Here is a 17,452-nt window from a genome sequence, read left to right as displayed (position 1 = left end):
TCTCACTCTGTTGCCTAAGTTGGAGTGCAGTTGCTCAATTATGGCTCACTGCAACCTCGACCTTTCAGGCTCAAGTGATCCTCCCACCTCTGCCTCCCAAGTAGCTGAGACTACAGGCACACTTCACCACATCTGGCTAATTTTTATTTTTTGTAGAGATGAAACCTCATGATGTTGCCCAGGTTGGACTTGAACTTCTGACTCAAGCAGTCCTCCCAAAGTGTTGGGATTATAGGTGTGAGCCACTATGCCTGGCCTGTCTTCATTTTTAAAGAAGCAAATATAGCAAAAGTGCTTATAAAATATTCCATTTATTAAAAATAATTGTAAACTTGATCTACTATATTATAGTATTTTAATTTGTGAGCTAACTATATTGTTATGCTATCTTACAGCCATAATTACAGAAGAATATTCAAATGAAAAAGAAATGTTAACATCCAGTCTTTCTAAGCCCAGCAACTTTGTAGGTGTGGTTTTCAAAGACTCCATGTCCTATGAACTTCGTTTTTTTCCCGATATGATTCCCGTATCTTCTATTTATATGGATTCAAGAGGTAAACAGCTCTACATAATCATCGAAGATCAATTAAATGCATATCTTTGCTGCTTGTAGTTCATAGTCAAAATTTGATATAGTTCATTTTGGCATTTTCAACTATTCTTACTTGTTCCAATAGGAAAACTAAGAAGTATAGCATAAAAATATTTATTTATAAATACCTATCTGCTTCTACACATAAAATATTTTTATATAATGTCCATTTTGATTTAATACATGTATATATGTTAAATACAGTAGCATAAAGCAAAATTGCATTTTGGGTTATGTGACTTTCTGTCTCTTTTTTTTCATGTAATTGCTTTTACTTATGGCATGGTACACATCTTTAAAATCTTAAGTTCTTTTACTAGTGAACTTTATTAGTTTTATATTTGAAACATGGAAAACAACCTTTGGTTGTTTAAACCTATGAAGAAATATTATCAACCACAAACATTTATTAAGCAATATTAAAATCACTATGCTAAATACTGAATTTGTGACTTTATTTCAAAAAGTTGCATTGTAAACTTGATCTATATTATGGTATTTTAATTTGTGAGCTAACTATATTGTTATGATATCTTTCTAGTCATAATTACTGAAGAATATACAAATGAAAAAGAAATGTTAATATCCAGTGTTTCTAAGCTCAGAAACTTTGTAGGTGTAGTTTTCAAAGACTACATGTCCTATGAACTTTCTTTTCCTTGCTTCTGGAAGTGCTTTGGAGCTAAATCATGTAGAATGACCTACTTTAAAACAAAAAAGTAACTTATTTTAAATAACTACAGTTAATTTCTTTCTTTACATTTTTATTCATTTACTTTTCAGTATTCTAACACATGTAACTTTTATTTCAAAATTTCAAGTGAATGATCAGAAATCTTACAGATATTGTCTACCTTTGCAAGTCAGTAGCTTATTTCTTTGGTCCTATAGAGATTGATTGATTTTATTACTTTGGTAACCCTCCATGTAATATCTTTAAAACAATGCACTTGTGTGTTCTACAGAATCTTAGATCTCATATTTTTCTCCCCATAGGTGGCTGTTCAAAATCATGTGAGGCTACTCAGTACTGGTCCTCAGGTTTCACAGTTTTACAAGCATCCATAGATGCTGCCATTATACAGGTAAATATGATAAAGGAAGAAATACAAAAACGAAGCCATTTTAAAATAAATATTTCCTAATTCTTTACAATAGTATTTGGTTTGGCTACTAAAATATACTAAATATGTAACTTACCACAACTCCTTTAAGAAAAAAGATTAAAAAGTCATATTGTCTCATCTAGTACTTTTTGTTGTGTTTCATATTTTAGCAGAAAAACTAGCCATGAAATTTATTTTTAAAAATCTTACTTTTGTGTCTGGGCTAGATAGCAGTAGATGAAGTTACCTTAGTTAGAATTCAAACTATTCAAATTAACCATATTTCATTCTTCCATGTTCTGAATAGATCTGTGGCTTTTTTTTTTCTATTTGCTCTTTCTAATTGGATTCACTATGCTACAAAATTTACTATGCTACAAAATATTGTAATTTCAATGTATATCAACCATCTTCTCTACTAAACTATATGTTTAAAGTATGTATGAATAATGATAGAAGTAGAATGAAAACCTGAACAGGAGTCCTATCTCTGTTGTTACACTGCAATGTAGTAAAATGACTATAATAATAATACTTGACAGCATCGTTGTAAGAACCAAATGAGATTCTTACAACCATTGTTGTAAGAACCAATTGTCTTGTAAACTTTTGCAATATAGTATAAATGTATTAGGGACATGTAATATTGCATAAATTCAATAATACAGAAGTTTAAGGTAAAGACAGTGAAATATTAGGTCTATTACACTGATGATATTATATCACCTACTGGTGTTTTGGCCAAAGTTTTTAGCCATTCGCAGCCCAGACCACACTGGATGAATATGCAGGAAAGATTCCAATTTAGGCATTAATTGGAATGTTAGAATTATTTTGTGGCACAGTTTTATTATTTGGTCTATATGTGCTACACATATAGACTTTAAAGCAATAAAAGGGCATGGTATTTAAAAGAACATTTTTTAAACAATCATAGGATTGATGGCACTAAAAATTCCTAAATTTCTAAATACTAAATTAAATTACTAAGATACATATAATTGTCTGCTTAAGATGATAATTGTGCAATTTTATTTTATTTGACAAATTAATCAAAATTTGTACACTTACCGACTTTGAACTTTATGGTGTACCTTTAGAATAAATTGAAAACAATATTCTACTCTGAATTATGATACTGGGGTCACTCACTTTATTTCATGTATGTAGCTTTTTGAGGATTATATTTGTACCAGGTTATTGACTAAATTTAGGGATATAGCTGTCCTATTTTATTAGGGGCTACTATCATAATGAAATTAATTTAATGTGTTTACATTTTCTAATTATAGTTGAAGACCAATGTTTCTCTTTGGAAGGAGCTGGAGTCAACTAAAGCTGTTATTATGGGAGAAACTGCTGCTGTAGAAATAGATACCTTTCCCCGAGGAGTAATTTTAATATACCTAGTTATAGCATTTTCACCTTTTGGATACTTTTTGGCAATTCATATCGTAGCAGAAAAAGAAAAAAAAATAAAAGAATTTTTAAAGATAATGGGACTTCATGATACTGCCTTCTGGTATGTTGTTAAAAATTTGTTAACTTAATTAAAAATTGTATTAAATATATATATTTTCAGAATTGTAATTTTGCTATTTACCTAACTTGATGAAGTGCTTATCATCTTTTCTTACAATGGTTGCCTTAGTCTTGGAATTTGAGATTAGTTAACAAACTTCAACAACTAACTGGCTTCTTTTAACATAAGGGATGAAGAATATGGAAAGTTTGTGTTGACAACACGTGTAAATTTCATTTCACTTTTTTTTTTGAATCATGGGCATGCTCCATGTATATTTCAGAATATTTCAATATACTCCATGTACATTACTGTGTATTTCAGAATTTGGAAAATGTGAAATCTTGGGACATTAGAAATTAATTGCCTGTTACAGTTCTTCCATAATATAGCTTATATATGATATTAAAAATTTAGTTACAGTGATTAAAATCTGAATATGCAGTATATGGCCTTTTTTTCTCTTGAAAGTCTTTGTTATTTGGGTGAACTAAGATGAATATGCAAATAATTTTAGAGAAAGATATGAGAAAAATATGTTTTCACAAGTGACCTTTAATGTATCAGCCTTTTTATACAGTGATAATTTTATAAAGGCATGCATTTTTATAAATAATTCTAAGTGTAGTTTCCTTACTCTTTCCACTGTGTAATGAAATTCATTCTGGGGGAAAGGTTAATACTGTGCATGTGAGCTATTATTGTAGTCTGTTTTACAAAATTTAATCCCAATTAGCCCAATGTAACAATTAATTATAACACTTTACATAATGAGGTTATTGTATATAGCATATTTCCTTTGCTTGTTTTTCTTTGATTTGTTATTTTAGAAAGTATGAGTTTTGGGTTTTTTTTTTTTTTGAGACAGAGTCTTCCTCTGTCACCTAGGCTGGAGTATGGTGGCATGATCATGGGTCACTCACTGTGGCCTCAAACTCTCTGGCTCAAGAGATTCTCCCACCTCAGCCTCTCAAGTAGCTGGGACTACAGGGGCATGCTGCCATATCCAACTAATTTTTAAATTTTTTGTACCGGCTGGTCTCAAAGTGTTGGCCTCAAGTGATCCTTTCATCTCGGCCTCCCAAAGTGCTGAGATTATAGGCATGAGCCACTGTGCCTGGCCAAAGGATTGGTTTTTAAGATTTATTGGGTTATTAAAGCATTTTATGGAGAACCGGTAGGTGAAAGAATTTAGGCAAATTGTTCTCTCAGGCTCTCAGTTTTGCCTCTGTAAAATGATGCATTCTATTTTGATCATTTTGCTACCTTTTTAGCCTTAACTCAGTGATTTTATGACATCATACATTAAATCCTGAGATAACTTGAGAAAATAATGTAAAATAAAAATAATACAGCAATTCCATTGAGCTCTGATTTGTAAAGAAGTCTTGAGTAAAAATAGTGAATTTGTTACTGACCTTGTTGATTTCACATTGTGTAATTGTAGTAATTATGTCATTAATTAGTGAGGTGAGGTAGTCTTCATTGTTTATAGTTACAGAAGCCATCAGAGGTTTAATTGTAGCACATGCCATGAAGAAAATTATCTTGACTCATTAAACTTTTATATTTTAAGAAAATCAGAGATATTATGTGCTATTGAACTTTTGAGAGTATTAGATTTCAATTAATTATGAATTACTATTCATTTTGAAAGCTCTTTTGACTATGGAAGATGGTATTTTTATCACATTATAGTTTTACCTATCATTTAACCAATACTGTATTTTTAATTACTTATAAGACTATTAATTTTCAATGCATAAGCATACACAGAAATGAACAGTGGCTTAATTTTGAGAATACAATGGCTAAAATCTAAATTTTGCTTAAAATGATTTTTTAACTGTCTAAGCCTATGCATTTGACCGTAAATATATCTGTATTTTCATTTTAGGCTTTCCTGGGTTCTTCTGTATACAAGTTTAATTTTTCTTATGTCCCTTCTTATGGCAGTCATTGCAACAGCTTCTTTGTTATTTCCTCAAAGTAGCAGCATTGTGATATTTCTGCTTTTTTTCCTTTATGGATTATCATCTGTAAGTATTTTAACTTGGGATGGGAATAAAGAACTGTCAAAATATTTGATAACATAGCAAGGTCTTTTTTTTCAGTTTGTTTGTGGTCAATTTGCCATGAAAGAAAGATTTTACTAAGTTATTGATAAATGACTTAATAAATAAATAATATAGCATCACTGTATCCCTGTATTTTTAGGAAAGTTACAAAATAGTTTTAGGTTTAGATTTAGCTTATTTTCATATGATGTATTTCACATACAACTCCTCTGAGTCTTATTGTCTTTATATATTGATGTATATAATTAAGACTGTTGAGTATTAGACTGTTTTTGTCTTCATGAAATACTTACTTTTTCAAGTTAATTTATATTCCAGGATGATGATGATTTTTATTTTTTTAGATGGAGTCTTGCTCTGTCACCAGCCTGTGTCACAGTGGCACAATCTGGGCTCACTGGGACTACAGGAGCGCACCACCATGCCTGGCTAATTTTTGTATTTTTAGTAGAGATGGAGTTTCACCATGTTGGCCAGGATGGTCTGGATCCCTTGACCTCGTGATCTGCCCGCCTCAACCTCCCAAAGTTTTGGGATTACAGAAGTGAGCCACCTCGCCCGGCCCAGGATGATGATTTTTAAAGCTATGTCTTTGCAAATGTAACTCTTTAGCAGTGTTGATATTCATTTGGCATATTGGCTGAATGATGGGTTTTAACCACCAGCCTTTGTTTTAAGTGGTTCCATCTTCCATTCTGATTGGTTTATGTGCCTATCATGTACCAGTTGTTAAATATTTTGGCTATTATCCCTGCTTTTTAAAATAATAAATTATAGCCGGGCACGGTGGCTCACGCCTGTAATCCCAGCACTTTGGGAGGCCGAGGTGGGTGGATTACAAGGTCAAGAGATCAAGACCATCCTGGCCAACATGGTGAAACCCCGTCTCTACTGAAAATACAAAAATTAGCTGGGCATTTGGCACGCGTCTGTAGTCCCAGCTGCTCGGGAGGCTGAGGCAGAAGAATCGCTTGAACCTGGGAGGCGGAGGTTGCAGTGAGCCGAGACTGTGCCACTGTCCTTCAGCCTGGCGACAGAGCAAGACTCCGTCTCAAATAATAATAATAATAATAATAATAATAGTAAATTACAAATGACTAACATACTTCCATATGTAATTTCCTATTTGTTTGTTTTTAATTTTTAGTTTTATTTTGAGATAGGGCCTTGCTCTGTGGCCCAGGCTGGAGTGCAGTGGCACACTGATAGCTCCCTGCAGCCTTGACCTCCCAGCCTCAAGCAATCCTTCAACCTTAGCCTATATATATATATATTTATATATATATAAACATATATATATTTATATATATATATATATTTTTTTTTTTTTGTAGAGTCAAGGTCTTCCTATGTGTCCAAGTTTGGTCTCCTGGGCTCAAATTATCCACTTGCATCTGCCTCCCAAAGTGCCGGGATTACATAAGTGAGCCACTGCACCAGGCCTCCTGGTTTGTTTTTTTTGTTTTTGTTTTCTTTTTAAACTGACTTTTAAAGTTATGAATATATTAAGTTTAAAAGATGGGTCTTGTACTTAAAATTTTTGTTGATTTATTTTTGTTCACATATTTTGTGCATCTTACTGCAGAAACATATGGCCATTTATAGTTTCTATAATGTAGAGGTGGTCATGTTTACCTATGTTAACTATGATACAGATAAAAATGCAGTCTTTAGTGTTTGTTAGTTTAGGGCTAGGTGCGGTGGCTCACACTTGTAATCCCAGCACTTTGCGAGGCCGAGGCAGGAGGATTGCTTGAGGCAAGGAGTTTGAGACCAGCCTGGGCAACATGGTAAAACCCTGTCTCTACAAAAAAATACAAAAATTAGCTGGACGTGGTGGCCCACTCCTGTAATCCCAGCTACTCAGGAGGCTGAGATGGGAGGATCACTTGAACCCATGAGGTAGAGGTTGCAGTGAGTCAAGATTGCACCACTGGACTTCAGTTAGGGTGGCAGAGCAAGACCCTGTCTCAAAAACAAAAACAAAAACAAAAATCACAAAAGTATTTGTTAGTTTAAACTTTTAAAATGTTTATCACTATTTGTATGAAAATAAAATATTTTCCCACAGCATTTAGAAATTATAGTTGTATTTTAATGAATGTATTTTTCATGAAAATATCTTCTTTCACAAGCAAACTTTAATTTTGTTTTCATACCAGTGTATATGAACATTGCACTAAGCTTAATATTTATATTTTCTAGGTATTTTTTGCTTTAATGCTGACACCTCTTTTTAAAAAATCAAAACATGTGGGAATAGTTGAATTTTTTGTCACTGTGGCTTTTGGATTTATTGGCCTTATGATAATCCTCATAGAAAGTTTTCCCAAATCGTTAGTGTGGCTTTTCAGTCCTTTCTGTCACTGTACTTTTGTGATTGGTATCGCACAGGTAGGTAATATATTAATCTTGCATTCACTAAATATTTTCTTACTGTTTTATGTAGCTCCTTATACTACCATGAATGCTACCTTTGATTTACAAAAAAAATTATTTTAAAATTTTAGCATGAGAAGGAAATGATTTCTGGAGTATATTATTTATACCTAGTTTTCTTTATATTTTCTCCAGTTTTTTTAGTTAAATGTGCTGTTTATAAATTTTTCACTTTTTACTTCAATGTATCTCAGTAATTTATTTCACTGCAGAAACTCAGTTTGATAGTAGTTTGTTTAAATGTCAAGTAATTCTTATTGCCCTATAGACTGATTATACTGCTACCATTTATACATTTATCTCAGAATAACATATGGGAAAAAATTATGTGGGAAGCAGAACAAATTTATCGTGAGTGTAGTGGCGAAATAAGTAGGCCTGGTGGATTTTGTTGGCCCAGGCTTCATGGAATTGTCATTTATCTAAATAACATTCAGACTCATAAATATTATTTTTATTAGTCCTTACAGGGATAGTCAGGTTCTAACTGAAACAAATCTTATAAGAAACTGCTTTTCTGTAAGTAAGCAGCCATGAAAAAGAAGAAACTGCTTTATAGTGGAACGTAAATTTGGCTAATGTACAAGGAAAAAATGTAATTACTAAGTATAAGAAATTACTCATGTTGGTTGGACAGAAATTCTGATTCCTGAAATATAATTAAATATTGAGTTAATCATTTACTTATTTATGACCTAAGAGTGATTGTTATAAATTTTTTTTTTTTTTTTTTTTTTTTTGAGACGGAGTTTCACTCTTGTTACCCAGGCTAGAGTGCGATGGCGCGATCTCGGCTCACCGCAACCTCCGCCTCCTGGGTTCAGGCAATTCTCCTGCCTCAGCCTCCTGAGTAGCTGGGATTACAGGAACGCATCACCATGCCCAGCTAATTTTTTTTTTTGTATTTTTAGTAGAGACGGGGTTTCACCATGTTGACCAGGATGGTCTCGATCTCTTGACCTCGTGATCCACCCGCCTCGGCCTCCCAAAGTGCTGGGATTACAGGCTTGAGCCACCCCGCCTGGCGATTGTTATAAATTTTGAGAGTTCACTGAGTCCCCCTTCTCTAGGAATGTAGAATTATAGATTCATAGGTTTTTGTTGTGAGTGGAATGGCCTTTCAGTGTCATTGAATTCATCTTCATTTTATAGATGAGGAAACTGAAGCCTAGAATAGTATAATTAAAGTGTATTCACTTAATGGCAGGGCTAGGACCTAAATGAGGCTTCAACCTCCAGTATACTTCTTTTTCTACACTATCACAAATACCTACTATGAATATTTTAATAATTGTGTTAATCAAAATACGTGCTTCCTTTTTACTATTAGAAGGATGCTAACCATAATTTTATTCTCCGATACTTACTTACTTTGGCTTCCATATGGATCATAACCCTTTTTTTAGCATTTGTAATTATTAATATTGCAGTTTATTTTTATTTCATTTGTTAGTAATTACATTAGAATTAAATGCCCCTAGAGTGAATATATCCTAGTTAAAGAAGCACAGCATTAAAAATGATTGAAAATAATTGTTTTGATAAACATATTTTTGTAAAGTCTTTATTGTTTTCCTTATAAATTTATATTATTAATTTGGTAAACTGTTTAATCTGTTAAAAGGTCCAGTTTGGTTATTGCCACTCTAGATATACTGAATAATTCTAAGTAGTGTTAGCTTTTGCTTCTTTTTATCATTTTTATGTAATAAAATTAATGTTTCTATTTTTCAGGTCATGTATTTAGAAGATTTTAATGAAGGCGCTTTATTTTCAAATTTGACTGCAGGCCCATATCCTCTAATTATTACAATTATCATGCTCATACTTAACAGTATATTCTATGTCCTCTTGGCTGTCTATCTCGATCAAGTCATTCCAGGTGGGCAGGTGGTTACTGAATTTTACTTTAAAGATTTTTTGGCTTTTTTGCTCACATAGGGTCAGCTTAATTTTAAGTTTTTTTTTTTTTTTTCCTAGCCAGGGTACCCTAAGTCATATTCATTGTTAAAGCTTTTAATTTGATTTTAAATAAGTATATTTTGTACCTTAGGCTGTAGCCACTTGTGACCATAAAGAGATTGTGTAAAAAGAGAGCAGTTTGTTTTGAAAACCTTAAGTCTGTAGAGGATCTTAACTTGGTCCTTCTTTATATCAGTCTTTTTAAATTAAGTATTTTATTTTACCCTGTAAGGTCCAAAACTGTGAAGTGATCTCGTAACTCCTACATTTTCTTTATCTTCTGTCCACATCTATAGCTAATATAGCAAACTCCTATAGATTCAATAGTAGTATTAAGTATCTAGCACTTTTTATTTTCCCCTTGTATTCCTCATTACCTGTGTCTGTATTCTACACCTGGACTGTCATATATGGTAACTACTACCCATGTGTGGCTTTTAAAATTTAAATTGATTAAAATTAAATCAGTTAATTTATTTTTTTCAGTAGCACAAGCCACATTAATTGATTAAAATTAAATCAGTTAACTATTTTTTTCAGTAGCACAAGCCACATTCCAAGTGCTTAGTAGCCATATATGGCTGTTAGTTACTAAATTGTATGGTGCCATCTAGATGTTCTATGGAACATTTTCACCATTATGAAAGATGTGCTGTGTAATACTACTCTAGTTTAGGGGTTCCCAACTTCCAGGACAAGGACCTCACTAGTTGCCTGTTAGGAACTGGGCTGCACAGCAGAAAATGAATGATGGGCAAGCAAGAGAAGCTTCGTTTGTATTCACAGCTGCACCTGATCGCTCACATTACCACCTGAGCTCTGCCTCCTGTCAGATCAACAGTGGCAGCATCAGATTCTCATAGGAGCGTGAACTCTGTTGTGAAATGCGCATGTGAGGGATCTAGGTTGTATGCTGCTGTTTTTGTTTTTTGTTTTTTGTTTTTTTTAAAGACGGGGTTTCACCATGTTGGTCAGGCTGGTCTTGAACTCCCGACCTCAGATGATCTTCCCACCTTGGCGTCCAAAGTGCTTGGATTACAGGTGTGAGACACCACGCCCAGCCAGTTGTATGCTTCTTATGAGAATCTAGTGACTGATGATCTGTCACTGTCTCCCATCACCCCCACTTGGGACCGTCTGGTTGCAGAAAAACAAGCTCAGGGCTCCTACTGCTTCTATATTATAGCGAGTTGTATAATTATTTCATTATATATTACAGTGTAATAATAATAGAAATAAAGTGCACAATAAATATAATACATTTGAATCATCCTGAAACTATCCTTGCCCCTTCTCTGTGAAAAAGTTGTCTACCATAAAACTGGTACCTGGTGCCACAAAGGCTGGGGACCACTATTCTAGACCATTGCAGTACCTCTCATCTAGTTATATACCTCAAGTCTATCTGAACACTTCACCTCTTTTTTTTGAGATTTTTATTATTATTATTACTGTTTTTTATTTCAATAGGGTTTTGGGAAATAGGTGGCATTTGGTAACATGAATAAGTTCTTTATTGCACTCATCACCCAAGCAATGTACACTGTACCCAGTGTGTAGTCTTTTATCCCTCCCCCCTCCCACCTTTCCCCTGAGTCCCCATCATCTATTATATAGTTCTTATGTCTTTTCGTCCTCATAGCTTAGCTCCCACTTATGATTCTTGGTTTTCTATTCCTGAGTTACTTCACTTAGAATGATGGTCTCCATTTCCATCCAGATTGCTGCAAATGGCATTATTTGTTCCTTTTTATGGATAAGTAGTATACTATGGTGTGTGTGTGTGTGTGTGTGTGTGTGTGTTTGTGTGTCACATTTTCTTTATCCAGTCGTTGGCTGATGGACATTTAGGCTGGTTTCGTATTTTTGCAATTGTGAATTGTGCTGTTATAAACCTGCATGGGCAAGTGTCCTTTTCACAGAATGACTTCTTTTATTCTGGATAGATGCCTAGGAGTGGGATTGCTGGATCAAATTGTAGACTCACTTTTAGTTCTTTAAGGAATTTCCACACTGTTTTTTATGGTGGTTTTACTAGTTTATATTCCTGTCAGCAGTGTAAAAGTGTTCCCTTTCACCACATCCACACCAGCATCTATCACTTTTTGATGTTTTGATTATGGCCATTCTTGCAGGAGTAAGGTGATATTGCATTGTGTTTTGATATGCATTTCCCTGATCATTAGTGATGTTAAGCATTTTTTCATGTTTGTTGGCCATTTGTATATGTTCTTCTGAGAGCCGTCTATTCATGTGCTTAGCCTACTTTTTGATGGGATCGTTTGTTTGTTCTTGCTGATGTTTGAGTTACTCGTAGAGTCTAGATATTAGTCCTTTGTCAATGTATATATTGCAAAGACTTTCTCCCACTCTGTGGGTTGTCTGTTAACTGCTGATTATTTCTTTTGATATGGAGGTTTTTAGTTTAATTAAGTCCCATCTATTTATCTTGTTTTTGTTGCATTTGCTTTTTGGTTCTTGGTCATGAAGTCTTTGCCTAAGCCAACATCTAGAAGGGTTTTTCTTATGTTATCTTCTCGAATTTTTATGGTTTCAGGTCTTAGATTTAAATCTTTGATCTGTCTTGAGTTGATTTTTGTATAGGGTGAGAGATGAGAATCCAGTTTCATTCTTCTATATGTGGAATGCCAGTTATCCCAGCATTTGTTGAATAGGGTGTTCTTTCCCTACTTTATGTTTTTGTTTGCTTGCTGTTGGAGCAGTAACAGTTGCCAGTGGGAATGCCACATACTGATAAAATAAATTGGAATCCCCTGTACTTGGCATCAGATTCCTTTGAAACATGGCCAATCTAGAAGAGTAGACATTTGAAAAAAATAAGGAGTGTAGGTATTTTGAGGGGAAAAAGGGAGAAAATGGAACATGTTCTGCGGGCAGTTATCACTGTATGCTATTCCTTTCTTCCTTCCTTCCCTCCCTCCCTTCCTTCCTTCCTTCTTCCCTTCCCTTCTTTTTCTTTCTTTTCTTTTCTTTTTCAGTCAGGGTCTTACTGTGTTTTTCAGGCTGGAGTGTAGTGGCACAGTCATGGCTCACTGCAGCCTTAGTCTCCTGGGTTCATGTAATCCCCTTGCCTCAGCCTCTCAAGTAGCTGGGACTACAGGCATGCACCACCATATCTGACTAATTTGTTGCATTTTTTTGTAGAGACAAGGTTTTGCCATATTGCCTCGGCAGGTCTCAAACTCCTGGGCTCAAGCAATCTGCCAGCCTCTGCCTTCCAAAACGTTAGGATTATAGGTGAGAGCCACCATGCCTGGCCTCACTGTATACGATTCCAAGTCTCATATTTCTATCCCGCTGCTTTGTCGCTCCCCCTAATTCTATAGTCTTTTCCATGAAGCATATTCATTCTTCTAGATACTACTTGTTTTCAAAGACCATTTAAGATGGTGCCCATTCAAGTCTTCAGTGCATTCAGCCTGTGTTGTGTTCTTTGCCATTTGCTATCTACTTGTACTCATAAAGGTATTAGTTCCTTTAGCACAGAAAATGTGTTTTATTCACCTTTACATCCCCGTTTATTCTCTGAAACTATTTATGGACTAGAATTATTTATCAGTAAAACTTTGATTCATACAATATTGATGTAATACTTTACGCCTAAACTTTATTTCCTTATTACTTTTAAATGACAAATGAAAATTGTATATGTTTATTGTGTACAACCTGATGTTTGGAAATATATATATGTTGCAGAATGGTACCTAAACTTTAGATGAAGGTTGTCATATGTTTCAAATACTGTCTTTATGATTTAAAAACTAATGATAACTCAGTTTTTTAATGTTTATTTTTCAGGGGAATTTGGCTTACGGAGATCATCTTTATATTTTCTGAAGCCGTCCTATTGGTCAAAGAGTAAAAGAAATTATAAGGAGTTATCAGAGGGCAATGTTAATGGGAATATTAATTTTAGTGAAATTATTGAGCCTGTTTCTTCGGAATTTGTAGGAAAAGAAGCCATAAGGTATGATTCAGTCTTTGGCAATTTAGGTATAAGAACTGCTGATGGAACCTGCCACATTTAAATCCTATCCTTTAAATATGTATGTAAATTTGGTATCTTAGATTTGGTATGTATGCCATGATTTCAAAACATTAATAGGGGTGACTTCTCTTTTTCTTATTTTGTTTGCAACCATTTAGAATAAAGTTGGTGCTAGTTTTGAAATTTTATGTTTGTTTGTTTCTTCCTTTCCTTTTTCCTATTTCCTTTCCTTTCCTTTCGATAGAATCTTGCTCTGTCGCCCAGTCTGGAGCACAGTGGCACAATCTCAGCTCACTGTAACCTCTGCCTCCCAGATTCAAACAATTCTTATGCCTCAGCCTCCCAAGTAGCTGGGTCTACAAGCATGTGCCACCATGCCTGGCTGATTTTTATATTTTTAGCAGAGATGGGGTTTCACCATGTTGGCCAGACTGGTCTCAAATTCCTGGCCTCAAGTGATCCACCTGCCTTGGCCTCCCAAAGTGCTGGCATTGCAGGTATGAGCCACCACACCTGTCCCTGAAATTTTATGTTTGAATGGAAAAGTTTAAAAGTAATAAAACCTGATGTTTATGCAATTAATGTTTATAGATTTTCCCATTATGTAGACTGAAACATGATAACTATTAACTCTATAATTTTATTCATGCTACTTTGTCTTATATAGCATGTTAAAGTGTCCACTGTTAATTTTATAGACTTCTAGGGTTTTGTGACATAATTAGAATATTACATTAATTTTTTTTTTTTTTTTTGAGATGTAGTTTCAGTCTTGTTGCCCAGGCTGGAGTGCAATGGTGCAATCTCGGCTCACCACAACCTCCACCTTCTGAGTTCAAGTTGTTCTCCTGCCTGAGCCTCTCAAGTATCTGGGATTACAGGCATGCACCACCATGCTCTGCTAATTTTGTATTTTTAGTAGAGACGGGGTTTCACCATGTTGGCCAGACTGGCCTTGATTTCCTGACCTCAGGTGATCCGCTCGCCTCAGCCCCTCAAAGTGCTGAGATTACAGGCAAGAGCCACCATGGCTGGCCTACTTTAATTTTTAAGAACCAAAGAAATTCATTACTGTTCCTTGCTAGGTCACTCAGTACCAAATTTAGAAATAAATTAAGGAGAAAGAAAATAAAATGAAATTAAAAAGTGAAGCATATTTTTAAAATTTAAGAAAAATGTAAAAATTCCAGAGAGTCCAAATACTTAAGATGTAATTTGTTGGCCAGTGGTCTCCTTTATCAAGGGTAAATTTTAACTGATTAACAAATCATATCCTTAAAAAGAAATGAAAAAAAAGTTATAATAAGAAAATCACTTCACATTTATTAATGGTTTGAAATGTGTGCTGACATGAAATAGCATCTGTTTTTATATTCCCCCTTCACCAATGTAACAAGTGTTTGATTATCAGAAATGAAAAGAAATCCATAAATTGGCTTAAATCAAATGCTTCACTTAGTTTTAGAAGCTGAGTTGGCATGAAAAATGAATCAGTGACACTTACAATTGAAAGGAATACTGTGCTTTTCTCTGGCAGCTTCTTTAAAATAATTTTATAATTGATCTCTGAAAAACACAAGTTGGAACTGCACCAGTTCACTTGCACATGGTTTTTTTTCAATAAACATATTGGAAAATTTTTTGGAGATGTGCAACAATTTGAAAAAACTCACAGATGAACTGTTAGCCTACAAATATTAAATAATAATAATAGTAATGTTAGGTATGTCATGAATGCATAAAATATTTATAGATATTAGTCTATTTTAACATTTACAATCATAAAATACGCACAGATCTATTCTAGTAAGTTATACTTTATCAAAACTTAATGCATGCAATTATGACAGACCATACATTATGCCAATGCATGATTGAGAGAAATGTAAACAAATGTGAAGATGCAGTATTAAATCATAACAACATAAAGTTAACTACAGTATTACTGTACACTGTAATAATTTTATAGCACCTTCTTTTCCTGTCATGGTGAGCTTAAGTGTTCCAAGTATATACTTCAAATGCCTTGAGATGACTTAAATTATTTCCTTGTGAGCAGTTCATCTCTCCAGTAAATTGCATATCATGATAAAAAGTAATGTCTCAGGGTTCTTGCTTATTTTTTATCATGTTTAGTGCAATACTTCAAGGTTAGAATAGCATCATGGGATACATAGGAATTGCCACTAGTGTTGCTGGAAGTGCTCTCAAGAAGCAGAGAAAGGTCATGACATTATAAGAAAAAGCTGAACTGCTTCATATGTATCATAGATTGAGGTTTGAGAGTACAGATGCCTGGCATTTTGAATAGACTATGTATCTTGTTCATCTTATAAATAGATGGTGTAAACTGATGGCATTGATAAATATAGTATAGCACTGTAAACATATATATTTACCTTATAATGTTCGTAACATTTTCTTTCCTCTAGTGTACTTTATAATAATATAGTATTTAACATTTAAAACCTGCAAAATATATGCTAACCAACTGTTTATATTATCTTCAAGGCTTCCTATCAACAGTAGTCTGGCAGTAGATTAGTTTTTGGGGAGTAAAAAGTTATATGTGGATTTTCAACTGTGTAGCAGGGGAAGTTGGCACTCCTAATCTGTGTTTTCAAGCATCAATTGTATAGTTATTATCAGCTTTCTTTGGTTCATTGTTTTAGTAGGAAAGTATTATTATTTTATTCTTATAAAATGTGATAGCTTTGATAAAAATATTATACACGTAAACACACATATAAATTGCTTTAAATACTTAAAATATAAAACTCTATTTTTCAGAATTAGTGGTATTCAGAAGACATATAGAAAGAAAGGTGAAAATGTGGAGGCTTTGAGAAGTAAGTAGCTTTCCTAGTATTCAGGCCATAGTATTAAAGTACAAATATAAAGATAATTTGCATAGCTTGTGGGAAATTTAAACTTCTCTACCAAATTTTTTGTCTTGCTTTTTTTTTCCCCCCCTGAGTTGGAGTCTGGCTCTTGTGGCCCGGGCTAGAGTGAAGTGGCATGATCTCAGCTCACTGTAACCTTCGCCTCCTGGTTCAAGCGATTCTCCCACCCCAGTATCCCAAGTAGCTGGGATTACACGCACCCACTATCATGCCTGGCTAATTTTTATATTTTTGTAGAGTTGGAGTTTCACCATGTTGGGCAGGCTGGTCTCAAACTCCTGACCTCAGGTGATCTGCCCGCCTCGGCCTCTTAAAGTGCTGGGATTACAGATGTGAGCCACCGCACCTGGCCTCTGTCTTGCTTTTTGAGATAACTTCCATTTATGTGATTAATATTCAATATAAAACTAACAATATGAAATTTGTAAAAGTAAAAAATAATATCTATTAAGATTAAAAATAATTATTTGAATAAGCCTATGTCATTATTTCATTATTTTGTATGTATACAATACATGTTAGTCACTTTTTAAAAAATTCATTTGGCCTATTATAAGGTTTTTCAGCCTCAGCACTACTGACATTTTTGTCCTGATAATTCTTTGCTGTAGAGAACTGTTCTTTATTATAGAATGTTTAGCATTGTGTCAATGTGTTAATCCCCAGAACCAAGAGATCACACACACACACACACACACACACACACACACACACACACACAGTATGAATACAGGGTGGGGGATTAGGGGAAGTTTGTTTTAAATAATTACTTAATGAGATCATGGGCCTGGTAAGTGCAGAAATCTAAAAGGCAGTTTGGAAACTCAGGCAGGAGTTG

The 17,452-nt window shown here is 34.1% G+C and overlaps 1 protein-coding gene across 4 annotated transcripts in view; it reads left to right on the top strand.

Moving 5' to 3' along the window:
* Positions 1 to 17,452, top strand: part of ABCA5 (ATP binding cassette subfamily A member 5) — a 96,098-nt gene that overhangs the window by 17,719 nt on the left and 60,927 nt on the right. For all 4 annotated transcript variants that reach the window (XM_037727420.1, XM_017497359.2, XM_017497360.2 and 1 more), the window contains 8 exons: positions 396 to 557; positions 1,592 to 1,680; positions 2,994 to 3,223; positions 5,121 to 5,262; positions 7,507 to 7,695; positions 9,475 to 9,622; positions 13,522 to 13,690; positions 16,502 to 16,560. In XM_037727420.1, coding sequence (XP_037583348.1) covers positions 396 to 557; positions 1,592 to 1,680; positions 2,994 to 3,223; positions 5,121 to 5,262; positions 7,507 to 7,695; positions 9,475 to 9,622; positions 13,522 to 13,690; positions 16,502 to 16,560 — 1,188 coding nt within the window. The remainder of the gene's footprint in view (positions 1 to 395; positions 558 to 1,591; positions 1,681 to 2,993; positions 3,224 to 5,120; positions 5,263 to 7,506; positions 7,696 to 9,474; positions 9,623 to 13,521; positions 13,691 to 16,501; positions 16,561 to 17,452) is intronic.

The sequence above is a fragment of the Cebus imitator genome, unplaced genomic scaffold (genome assembly GCF_001604975.1).
Source record: "Cebus imitator isolate Cc_AM_T3 unplaced genomic scaffold, Cebus_imitator-1.0 Scaffold229, whole genome shotgun sequence".
In the NCBI taxonomy this organism is placed as follows: Eukaryota; Metazoa; Chordata; class Mammalia; order Primates; family Cebidae; genus Cebus; species Cebus imitator.
The sequence above is the reverse complement of the archived record's forward strand: the minus strand, read 5'-3'. Positions and strand labels throughout refer to the sequence as shown.